The sequence below is a fragment of the Gopherus evgoodei genome, chromosome 18, assembly GCF_007399415.2.
Source record: "Gopherus evgoodei ecotype Sinaloan lineage chromosome 18, rGopEvg1_v1.p, whole genome shotgun sequence".
In the NCBI taxonomy this organism is placed as follows: domain Eukaryota; kingdom Metazoa; phylum Chordata; order Testudines; family Testudinidae; genus Gopherus; species Gopherus evgoodei.
This window is the reverse complement of record NC_044339.1, coordinates 1042422-1054676: the sequence shown is the minus strand read 5'-3', so window position 1 is coordinate 1054676 and position 12255 is coordinate 1042422. Positions and strand designations below refer to the sequence as shown.

The following is a 12255-nucleotide window of genomic DNA, read 5'->3' as shown; positions in this document are numbered from 1 at the left end:
TGTGAGCAACCAGAGCTGGACCCTCAGCAGCTGTACTGCAATGCCTGGCACGCGGTGGTATGGTTTTGCACCCAGCTTTGGCTATAGACCAGAGAGCTTTATGCTGAGAAGCCGATGCACATTTATGGAAAAACCACAAGAAGCTTTAATAACAAGATCTCCAGACTAAAAATTGCAACAAGAGGCCTCAGTGCAAATCCAATCCAGATGCATTCCCAGATTTGTATTTATTTATCATGGACAGTTGATTTGCTGTCATCATGGATGACACCCATGGCAACAGTTTCTATGGAAATACAGACAGGGGTCTTGGGTCACGGGTTATGAAGTGGATTGACAGTTCCTTCCAACTGGCTGTGTTCAGGCTTTATGAATATGAAGCCAAAAAGGCTGTCCTTCCAGCGCCTCATTGGCCCCAAGAATTCAAGTGTCTTCAAACAATCCACTATGGCCTGAAATAGTTAATTTTTTAATAAGGCTTTATTTAAATAAAGAAAAAACTACTGACAAAGTAAACAGCTGAATGAAACCTGGATAACGAATTAAATTGCTCAGGTCTCCTAACGGCATGCCAATGAGCATCCTCAGAAACTAATCACCACATGCCTTGGCAAATAACTCCCCTCCAGCCACTGCATCAACTTGTCAGGAGAAACGATTGTTAGTCTCTCAAGGCACGTAACTGCCTTTGACAATGTTACCCCCACTCCCACCCTGCTTCTTTCTGTCTGTCAGCAGGGGGCTTGGTCACTCTGGTCAACTAGTATCTAGAAACAGTCCACAACTAAGTCCCATTGACTTTTAATAGGATTTTGGCTCCTAAGGCTGTTGCATCACACTGTGATGCAATCAGACAGGGAAAACAGTTTGGTTCAAATACAATCCAGCCTGAAGCTCATATAGACCTTTTTTATAAAGGAGATGAGATTGGTCAGTGACAAAGAGCTTTGTGGAGCTTGAAAGTTTGTCTCTTTCACCAACAGAAGTCTGCCCAATAAAAGATAGCTTGTCTCTCTAACATCCTGAAACGAACATGGCCACAGCACCGCAAACCATCTTTTTATATGGTCAAGAAAAGTTTGGCCAACATTATTCTCCAGTTGCTTCCCACTGCTGAGCTCGGGCCAGGACTGCAATATGTTAGCAAAGGCTGATCGTGGGATATAGTCCACGGCATAACTGGCTAGACGAAATCTCAAAGGAATGCTTTTACTCAGACCTTCCCAGCCCAGCTTGGGAGACATGAGGGGTTGGCTGACAAGCTGGGTTCCTAACCTGACCTGCCAATTTGCTCCACATCTCCACATCACAGCATCACCAAGAAGTGACCAACAAGCATTATTTCCAGAGACCTTTAGTGTCCTACAAGCCAGATGTGAGGGACAAAGCAGAGCCCGGACAAATTGTGGCACAAGATTTGGGACAGACATGACAACCCCAGCATAGGCTGGGAGCGCCTAATATACCTGGCACCAAGGGGGCTAAAAGGAAGAATCAAAGAGGGCTCCATATATTGCATCACCCTGGCTTCAAACATAAAACATCACTGATAATACTCAGTCCTGCCATGAGGGCAGGGAACTGGACTAGATGACCTCTCATCCCTAGTCCCTTCCAGTCCTACGATTCTAAGATTCTATGGATGTGAGTGATTCCTTTGGCCCTGCTGAAAGTCTCTCATCAGTGATGCCATAGTGCAGGATCTGAAGCATCACTTCTGTGCTGTCAGATAGAGGACTGGATTTTCAAAAGGGGCTGAGGCCCAGAACCACAAAGGTATTTAGGCTCCTAACTTCCACTGAAATTGGAGGGACTTAGGAGCCTAAATACCTTCATGGATCTGGATCCAGATGTCCAACTCCTGCTGACTTAAGTAACTAATTCTACGAAGGTCCTCTGAAAACATCAACCAGAGATGAACCAAACAGCCGAAATCCACATCTGGATTCAGATTCCAAAAGCCTCTTCTCTCAAAGTTTAGATCCGCGTTTTGATTCCCAGGGAGGAAGCCTCTATTTACATAATCAGCAGCCATGGGAGGAGAACAGAACACTTCCTAATATGTGAGTTTTGTTTATCTGTTTTTTTAAAAAACTGTTTGAGTGAGGCTAGAGGAGCTTAAAACAAGAGAAAACATTATTAGATATCAAACATCTGGGTCCAAGAGAGTCTGCCCCAGCCTGAACCTATGTGTCTCTGTCTTTTGAGTTCACAGAACCAGTCCAGGCTATTGCTATAAAAACAGCCCAACATTTCCAGATCTTGAAGCCAACTTGGAATCCAGGGCATCCACACCAGGGACGTTCAGCAGTGTCAACTGCAACTGAGCTGCTCACTCAGTTCCCGACCCTAATGATCTTGAACAGTGGTTCATGGCCATAGGCCAGTTGCCCTGGTTCAGGGACAAGGTGGGTCCATTGACCAGAGACATAGAAAGCCTTGGTATTATGTCCAACATGGTTAAAACCTGAAGACCCCGTATCATATGGTGAGACAGGTTTCAAGATCTGTCTTTGAATGGAGTCAAGATCTCTATTTCAGATAGCTGGAGAGCCCTGGTCTGTGACTGAAGGAAGTGAGCTGATTGAGGGCGAGACCTTAAAATAAGAATTTGAGGAGGAGGACGGAGGTAAGGGTGGAGAGGAAGGGCAGAGGCCCCGCTGTGCTGTGCTGGGCTCCGGAGCTGCAGTGGTCTGTGTTCTGGCCAATGCAGGCGGCATAGGCCATGACATGTGGAATGTAATTCTGCTCGTGGACTCCATGCAGGAGGTGGGCCATTGGGCCCTTGGCAAATATCGCCACATCCTCACCCCCGTGGGTCTCCTGGCGCAGGGGCACAGCCGACTGGGCCTGGTAGTTGGCATGAGCTGCAGAGAGAGAACAAACAACTGTAAGAGACTGGGGAGTCAGACCACCAGGCTGGAGACTGGCACCCATTATGCACTGAGGAAGGGGCCTCCCCAGCGTGCATCCTCACGTAACAGGCCACCTTTGTGAGGCAGGGAGTTCACCTCTATGGCCCACTTAGACCTTGGCCTCTCTGCTGAGGGCACCAACGTGGTGGCCCTGTTAGTGGCAGTGGGTTTGGGAAATGGAGTCTGGCTCACTGGGAATTAGATTGGGATAAGCAATGCATTTTACATGAACCCAGTGGCGTCAGCTGGTCCCTGCCACGTGCCGTCCCCACCCCCCATTCTGCATCTTGCCATCCCCCCAGACTCACCATAATCCACGGCGGACACATTCTCCCTCTCTCCGGCTACGATTTTGTACCCGGGGCCATTTCCGTACAGGATGGAGGTGAAGGGCATTTTATCCACATCACTGTGCATCGGCGCTAGACCTGTGTGAGGAGGAGCCAGGTTAGCCTGAGGGATGGTGGCCATCGCTCCTCTGCAGAAGATGCCATGCTTGACTCCAATACTCCAGTCCTGCCAATTTCCATAGAGTATTTCTGTTGGGGAGGCATATCTCCAGGATCCTCTAGTTTATCTGCCCCCAGCCCCTCACCCTGATCCTCTCTTTAGACAAGGACACTGACTGGAGTGTCTGCCAGTGCTGCTTCTGCTACCCTGGGGCCAATCACATGCCCATCAAAGAGATCAAGCTCAGTGAGGACAAGGAGAGGGGGAGTGGGGCATGAGAAACAATCATGGCAGCCAGAACTCAGGAGGTGGCCAGGACTGTCAAAGGTTTGATGTTTTTATAGTCCAGCCTGCTCATACCCAATGCAGCCATTCCACCCCACTGGAAGCTCATTGGCTCTCCTTGGCTAAGCAGGGTCAGGGCTGGCCAGTATTTGGATGGGGGACCCAAGGTACTGTGGCAAGTAGTGCCAGTGCTGCAGCAGGCAGAGTGTTGTCGGGCCAGTGCCCAATGAGAAATAGGGCATTTTGCTGGGGTAGCTAAACCGCTGCTGTGTTTCCATCTGGGGTGGATGATGCGAGTCTGGGCTGCAGTAGAGATGAGCTCCAGTACAAATGAAATCCAGGCCTTCAATCCAGAGAGTTTCGGAGTGTTCAGACCTGGGGTTTGGTTCTGGTCCATGGGCTCAGGGATCCAGGAGCTGGATATTATGATCTGATCCCCTCACTTGGAGTCCTGATACTGAAATTGGATGCACTGTAGGTCAGCTACAAGCCACGGGCTCAGGGGCAATGCAGGACTCTGGGGGAGTTCTCAGGCCTGAGTTACAAGGAGTCAGACTCGAGGATCATAATGGCCTTACAGTCTAGGAAAGCCGCCAAAGGTTTTGCCCTGGTTCTGACACTGGACACATTTCAATTGCTGCTGTCTCAAGGGACATCATAGAACAGGGGTCAGCAACCTACGGCATGCAAGCCGATTTTTGATGGCACATGGTGGCGGCTGAGCGGCTCAACCCACTGCCGCTCTGGGATTCTGGCTGCTGCCCCATTGCCAGCCGGGGTCCTGGCCGCCGGCCCCACTCAGCGCTTGCTGCTGGCCTGGGGACCCCCAGGGAACCCCAGGCTGGCAGCGGGCTGAGCAGGCTGGCGGCTGAGACCCTGGCTGGCAGGAGCCGGTGGCCGGAACCCCAGAGCAGCAGCAGGCTGAGCGGGGCCGGCGGCGGGCTGAGTGGCTCAGTCTGCTGCCAGTCTGGGGTGCCAGCAGCACTCAGCCTGCTGCCAATCTGGGTGAGCAGACCTCTAGGCTGGTAGTGGGCTGAGGGGAGCCGGCGGCCAGGATCCCGGCTGGCAGGAGCTGGCGGACGGAATCCCAGACTGGCCACCGGCCACGCTCAGCCTGCTGCCAGTCTGGGGTCCAGCTGCTGGCCCTGCTCAGCCCGCTGCCCATCTGGGGTTCTGCTCACCCAGGCCGGCAGGAGGCTGAGCGGGCCGGCGGCTGGGACCCCGACTGGCAAGGGACTGGCAGACAGAACCCCAGACTGGCAGCAGGCTGAGTGCTGCCGGCACTCCACACTGGCAGCGGACTGAGCCATTCAGCCCCCAGCCAGCCCCGCTCAGCCCACTGCCAGCTGAGTGAATGGAACCCCTGAGCATGGCTGGTGGCTGGAATCCCAGAGAAGGATCACACTAAATTGAAAAGCTCTGCATTTTATTTTTATTTTAAATGAAGCTTCTTAAATATTTTAAAAACCTTATTTACTTAAAATACAACAATAGTTTATTTATATAATATAGACATAGAGACCTTCTACAACTGTTAAAATGTAAACCTTAAATTACATGAACTTGGCACATCACTTCTGAAAGGTTGCCGACCTCTGTCATAGAATCATAGAAGATTACAGTTGGGAGAGACCTCAGGAGGTCATCTAGCCCAACCCCCTGCTCAAAGCAGGACCAACCCCAACTAAATCATCCCAGCCAGGGCTTTGTCAAGCCTGCCAGGCAGCGATGCCAAACAGTCCTCCAGCAGTAACTGGCCAGGTGCCACCATTTGGAGACTGGCGGGTCTTCAACTTGTGGGGGAAAACAATGGGTTAAACTCTTACCGAAAATGGGATTGCCGCGGGGTGTGTATCCACCAAAGGTGAAGACATGGGAGTGGTCGGCAGTGACTACAGTTAGTGTGTCCTCCGGTGAGGTCATGTCACCAGCCTTGCCTATGGCTCTGTCCATCTCCACGGCCTCATACAGCGCTTGCTTGGCTTTCCCCTCATGGTGACCATGGTCGATCCTGCCCCCTGGAAAGGGAAAAGCAAGAAGGGAACAACTAGTCAGACTAGAAACCTGGGACTCACCAACAACAGATCACACTATTGGTCCATCCTGCTAGAGCTCTTGCTTCCTGCTATCTTGGACCTCGTCAATGGTCTATGGAGTCCAGTATACTGCCTCTCTGCTGCAGCTAACCATTACCAATCCGTCCTCCTGTCCCAACACTGGCCTGTGGTGAGTGCTGCACCGGAAGGTGCAAACCATGTTTACCACACCTTATGGTGCAGCATGGTGCATCTGAGCTGGTATTTGAAGACTGGATGGAAGGAGCTGACAGGGAGAGAGCAAGGAAAATACATCATTTCTATCAAGCCACTTCTAGGATCACGTCCACAACTGAGTCGTCTCCTGCTGCTTTCTAAGGAACAGCCCAACAGCTGACTGAGATAGCAGACTCGCTATTAGAAGACACACCCACACAGCAGGGATAAGTACTACCTCCCAGAGCCCTCAGGATGGGGGAGCTGCTAAGCTGGAGTCTTGGTTCTCATGTGGTGAATATTCCTCACCACAAGCCCTTCCTTCCTCTCCCTTCCAGGCCAGTAAAGGAAACCAACTTCCCTTGACAGAAAGGTGCAATCAGGGGCCAGCATTACCTGCACTTCAGATGCTAGAAAGGGAGACTAATGCAGTTAAGCTAGGAGTTTGTGGGCCAGTATCAGACCACTGCTGGTATTTACCCATGTCCAGGGTCTCCCTCTCCCGTGAGCTCTGGGACCCATTGCCTGCACACTAGCCTCTCCCCGCAAAGCAATTTCCATCTGTTCACTTGTAAGGTAAATGGCTAGGGAACTTGCTCAGCTCCTTTCCTGACTGGTAAAGCAACGGTGGGTGCAACAGGGAGGGTTTTTTTCCACTGTCACTCGATTCCAGAACCGTTTCATCACCCTCCCAGAGAGGCACATTCAGGTCAGAAGACAATAGCAGACCTTCAGTAACAGGCCCATGTCCTCAGCATGAGATGCTCCCAGCCCTGAAAAGCTGGGATGGGAAGCTCAGCCCCACAGGGCACTGGGAGTGGTGGGCAGGTCCCCAGTCTGGAGACCCCGGCTCTCACCTTCCACCAGCAGGAAGAATCCTCGGGGATTTCTCTGGAGGATTTTGATGGCCACCTGCACCATCTCCGTCAGGGAAGGGTCTGTCTGGACATTCCTGTCTAGCTCATACATCATATCTATTGGCTCGAAGAGGCCTGCAAAGGGAGAGGATGTGTCAGCTATGCACCACATTTTGATCTTCACGACGGCCTTAGATCAATGTGCTACCAATTTCGATTGTACCAACATGATCACCAAAGTTTTTCCCAGCATAATGATCCCCCATGGGTTCTGATACTCTCCCACCTCTTTCTGCCACCAGGAGCTGGACACACTCTGGCAGAGTAGCCAGGCACCCTAACCCCCGTCCATTGCTCTGCTCACTAGGCAGCACCACCCTGGATGTAAGAGATAATGTGTGTATACTGCAGTATGCATCGGGATGTGGGCGATGGGGGATGTAACTGAGAAGCAGGTGTGGGGTTCAGAGTAGATTTTTCTCTGAATGAATCAGCAGCCTACTATGGACGTAATGATTGATTGGGAATCCCTCAATTCGAGGATGTTCTCTACCATGGATTTACTGTGGGTCCTGAGATGACTCAAGAGTCCGATCCTGGAATCGCAAATCCGCCTGCAGTAGGTACTGACATTTTGTGGCAGGCCAGCTGCCTGCTGGGGGAAAGTTATTTCTTTTTCCTTCCTTCTTTCTCTCTTTTCAGCTTCGAGGGCTAGGCACCTCTCCTTGAAGCAGGCCATTGCCTGATGGAAGATATGGTGTCACTGGGGTCAGTTGGTGGTTTGCTCCTCCAGCTTGTGATGCCCATATCAGTTTTCGTAAGATACGCTTTCTGTGCATCTTTGTAACACAGAGGTTCTTCTTCGAGTGATTGCTCACATCCATTCCAGTTAGGTGTGCGCGCCGCGCGTGCACGCTCGTCGGAAACTTTTTACCCTAGCAACTCCAGTGGGCCGGCAGGTCGCCCCCTAGAGTGGCGCCGCCATGGCGCTCGATATATACCCCTGCCGGCCCACCCGCTCCTCAGTTCCTTCTTACCGCCGTGTCGGTCGTTGGAACTGTGGAGCGCAGCATAGCTGTCCTCCAGGTCCCTAGCTCTCCTTGTTAACTACCGTTATTATTACAGTTGTTAGTTAGGTCGTTAAGTATAGTTAGTTAATTAGTTGTAAATAGTATTGTATATAGTTGTTCGCCGGTCTGGGCTGTAGCCCTTCCCGGCACCGGGCTCATGCCTGGTTTGCCAGGCTTTAAGCAGTGTGCGGCCTGTAAAAAGCCTATGCCAACCAGCGACCCCCACGACGAGTGTCTGAAGTGCCTGAGGGAATCGCATAGGTCGGACAAGTGCCGCATTTGCAAGGCTTTTAAGCCCAGGACAAAGAAGGAGAGGGACCAGAGACTCAGGACTCTCCTAATGGAGGCGGCACTTGACCCGGCAGCTTCACAGGCCGTGATCTCGGCGCCAGCACCGGATCGCACCGGCACCGGGAAGACTCCCCGGCACCGACCTTCCCCGGCACCGGGTGCAGAGGCGAGACTGTCAACGTCTGCTACTCCAGCCAGGCAGACCCGAATGGAGCGCCCGGCATCGACATCGGCCGCGGCGCTACCGGCACCGTCGACTCCGGGCCCGGTGGGTCCGTCGAGTCCGGTGCCGCCAAGCTCCCCCATAAGATCTGGGGTTGAGCTATTGGTCCCATCCACTCCGGAGACCTTCGCCTCGGCACGGGACCTTATCGCCCTAACTGAGTCTACTCAGCCGTCACCCCCGGTACCTCCGGTGCGGGTAGCATCTAGGGGCAAGCCCATGATGACGGCACCGTCTCGGGACTCGCGCTCGCGATCCAGGTCCCGACGCCACGGTCGCTCAAGATCCCGCCGCCGCTCGCAGTCCCGGCACCGCTCCCCGTGGCGGTACCGGTCGCACTCGCGGCACCGATCGACCTCCAGACGGTCGCGGTCTGACTCCAGCCGTCGATACCGGCACCGTGACTCTAGGAGCCAGTCTCGCCGTCACTCACCGCGCCGGTCGACCTCCCGGCACCGAGCTGGTGGCAGGTCCCGGTCCCGGTCGACCTCCCGGCACCGCGTCGGTGGCAGGTCCCGATCCCGGCACCGAAGCAGCGGCCGGTACCGATCCAGATCCCGGCACCGAGACAGAACCCGGTCCCGATCCCGGCGCCGCTATGACTCCCGGTACCGATCCCCAGCACCGAGAAGATCTTCGGTGCCGAACCGCGCAGACCCTTATCAGCCGGGGTCGGCCCCGCCATGGCCTTCTAGGCAGCCGTCGGGGTTGTCTCAAGCGGACAGCGTGTATGCGCTGGGCACCGACAGGCAGGCGGCATTGTTTCAGGACCATCCGCAACAGGACCAGGGTCCGCAGCAGTGGGGGTTTTGGACCCCCTGGGTATACCATCAAGCCCAGGGCCCCCAACAGATTCCTGCTAGGCCTGCAACGGCGGAGCACAGGGTGCCAGAGGCTTCGTTGTCTCGCCCCCCTCCCTCCCCGGATGGAGAGGAAGGATCGAAGCAGCAAGACCCTGCTCTTGCTCCTGAGACAGAGGCGAGGGCTGAGGGGGACCCCCCACTGGACACTTTCTTGCCGGGGGTTTCCTCATCCTCCTCCCCCGACGAAACGGTGGCTGGCACCTCCTCCAGTAGCCCTCCTCCGCTGGATCTCAGGGCGCACCAAGACCTCCTTAGGCGAGTAGCTCAGAATCTGAGCCTGCAAGCCGAGGAGGTCTCTGAGATCGAGGACCCTATCGTCACCATCCTCTCATCTGATGCTCCCACCAGGGTCGCCCTAACCTTCATTAGGACGATCCAGGCCAACGCCAATACAATCTGGCAGTCACCAGCCTCCATCCCCCCTACGGCGAGGGGCGTCGAGAGGAAGTACATGGCTCCCTCCAAGGGCTACGGGTACCTCCACGTCCACCCGACACCGTGTTCCCTGGTGGTGCAGTCGGTGAACGAGAGGGAGCGCCACGGACAGGAAGCTCCAGCCCCCAAATCCAAGGAGGCCAGGCGTATGGACCTCCTCGGCCGTAAGGTCTATTCGGCTGGGGCCCTTCAGCTCAGGGTTTCAAATCAACAAGCCCTGCTCAGCAGATATGCTTTTAACTCGTGGGTGGCAGCGGACAAATTCAAAGAGCTGCTGCCACAGGAGGCCCGCCAAGAATTTGCGGCCATTCTGGACGAGGGCAAGAAGGTTGCACGAACCTCGTTGCAAGCTTCTTTGGACGCTGCAGACTCGGAGGCCCGCACCCTCGCCTCGGGAGTAACGATGTGCCGTATCTCCTGGCTTCAGGTCTCTGGCCTTCCACCGGAGCTCCAATACACCATCCAGGACCTCCCGTTCGAAGGCCAAGGCCTGTTTTCAGAAAAGACAGACCCCAGACTTAAAAGTCTCAAAGACAATCGGGTCATTATGCGCTCCCTCGGGATGCACATGCCGGGAACGCAGCGCAGACCCTTCCAGCCACAGCAGCAACAGCAGCGCATACCCCCAATTCCGCCAACGGCAGGACCTCAATAGGCGCCGTGGCAGGAATGGAAGGCGTAGACATTCGGGGAACCAGGGGGGGCAGAATCAAAGCTCCTCTAAGCCCCCGCCTGGGCCCAAGCCTTCGTTTTGAAGGTGCGCCCGAGGGCGCAGTAACAGTTTTCCCCACGGATCCTTCCCCCCCGTTTTCCAACCGCCTTTCGTTTTTCCTCCCGGCGTGGACCCAAATAACATCGGACTGCTGGGTCTTACGCATGGTGCAGGCGGGATACCGCCTGCAGTTTATATCTTTTCCTCCTTCCCGCCCCCCTTCCTCGTCCCTCTTCAGGGACCCCTCTCACGAGCAATTCCTTCGGCAGGAGGTACAGACGCTCCTCGACAAAGGAGCTATAGAGGCGGTTCCGGAAAACGAGAAAGACAAGGGGTTTTATTCCCGCTACTTTCTGATCCCCAAGGCCAAGGGAGGCCTCAGGCCTATCCTCGACCTGCGAGAGCTCAACAAATACCTAGTGAAGTTGAAGTTCCGCATGGTATCCCTGGGGACCATTATCCCATCCCTGGATTCGGGAGACTGGTACGCCGCCCTCGACATGCAGGACGCTTATTTTCACATTGCCATTTGGCCACACCACAGACGTTTCCTTCGATTCGTGGTGGGCCGCCTTCACTACCAATTTGCAGTCCTCCCATTTGGCCTTTCTACGGCCCCGAGGGTATTCACAAAATGCATGGCAGTCGTTGTGGCACATCTTCGGCGCAGTCGTATCCACGTGTTCCCTTACCTAGATGATTGGTTAATTCGGGGCACGTCGGAACTACAGGTTTGCAGCCACGTCCGCAGGATCACCGGCCTGTTTGCTACCTTGGGCCTCATGATCAACATAGACAAGTCCATCCTGCTCCCCACGCAGAGGGTGGAGTTCATCGGGGCCATCCTGGACTCCACCGTGGCCAGGGCTCTTCTGCCGTTACCGAGGTTCCAGGCGTTGTCGGCGATCGTTCGGCGATTGCGGGCAGCCCCCTTGACATCAATACGGACATGTCTAACCCTGTTAGGCCACATGGCAGCATGCACATTTGTGACCGGTTACGCTCGGCTCCTCATGAGGCCCCTGCAGTTGTGGCTCATCGCACATTACCGGCCTGCAAGGCAACCGCTAGACATGCTGATCACAATCCCCCAGGGGGTGTTAGATTCTCTCGGCTGGTGGTTAGACCAGTCTGTAGTGTGTGCGGGGCTCCCTTTCCACCCACCTCAGCCTTCGGTGTCCCTAACAACGGATGCCTCAGATCTCGGCTGGGGGGCCCACCTGGGAACCCTGAGAACACAGGGCCTGTGGTCCCCGCAGGAGGTGAAGCTGCACATCAACATGCGGGAGTTGAGAGCGGTCCGCCTTGCTTGTCAAACGTTCTGTCACCAGCTTCGAGGTCATTGTGTCGCGGTATTTACCGACAACACGACGACCATGTACTATATCAACAAGCAGGGCGGCACCAGATCCTCTCCCCTATGTCACGAGGCGATGCGACTCTGGGACTTTTGTGTAGCCCACTCCATTCACCTCTCGGCTTCCTTCCTCCCCGGAGTACGGAACATGCTGGCGGATCGCCTGAGCAGATCCTTCCTATCACACGAGTGGTCCCTTCGCCCGGACGTCGCCCTCTCAATCTTCCAGAGGTGGGGTTATCCCCGTGTGGACCTCTTCGCGTCCGGGGGGAACAAGAAATGCCAGGCGTTCTGCTCCTTTCAGGGCAGGGAGCCCGGGTCTATAGCGGATGCCTTCCTTATTCCGTGGACGACCCACTTGTACTACGCGTTTCCCCCATTCCCACTGGTCCACAGGGTCCTTCTGAAGGTGCGCAAGGACAGGGCTCGCGTGATCATGGTAGCCCCGGCGTGGCCCAGGCAACATTGGTACCCCATGCTGCTGGACCTGGCCATAGCCGACCCAGTTCCCCTGCCCCTTCACCCGGACCTGATCACCCAGGAAC

At 54.7% G+C, this 12255-nt stretch overlaps 1 protein-coding gene across 2 annotated transcripts in view; it reads right to left on the bottom strand.

Annotated features, from left to right (window-relative positions):
- Positions 1 to 210: 210 nt before the first annotated feature.
- The window catches only part of ALPL (alkaline phosphatase, biomineralization associated), a 107049-nt gene continuing 95004 nt past the window's right edge, over positions 211 to 12255 (bottom strand). For both annotated transcript variants that reach the window (XM_030537772.1, XM_030537771.1), the window contains exons 9-12: positions 6760 to 6894; positions 5477 to 5668; positions 3224 to 3343; positions 211 to 2867 (exon numbers count right to left, since the gene is read on the bottom strand). In XM_030537772.1, coding sequence (XP_030393632.1) covers positions 2599 to 2867; positions 3224 to 3343; positions 5477 to 5668; positions 6760 to 6894 — 716 coding nt within the window. In that variant the 3' untranslated portion in view covers positions 211 to 2598. The remainder of the gene's footprint in view (positions 2868 to 3223; positions 3344 to 5476; positions 5669 to 6759; positions 6895 to 12255) is intronic.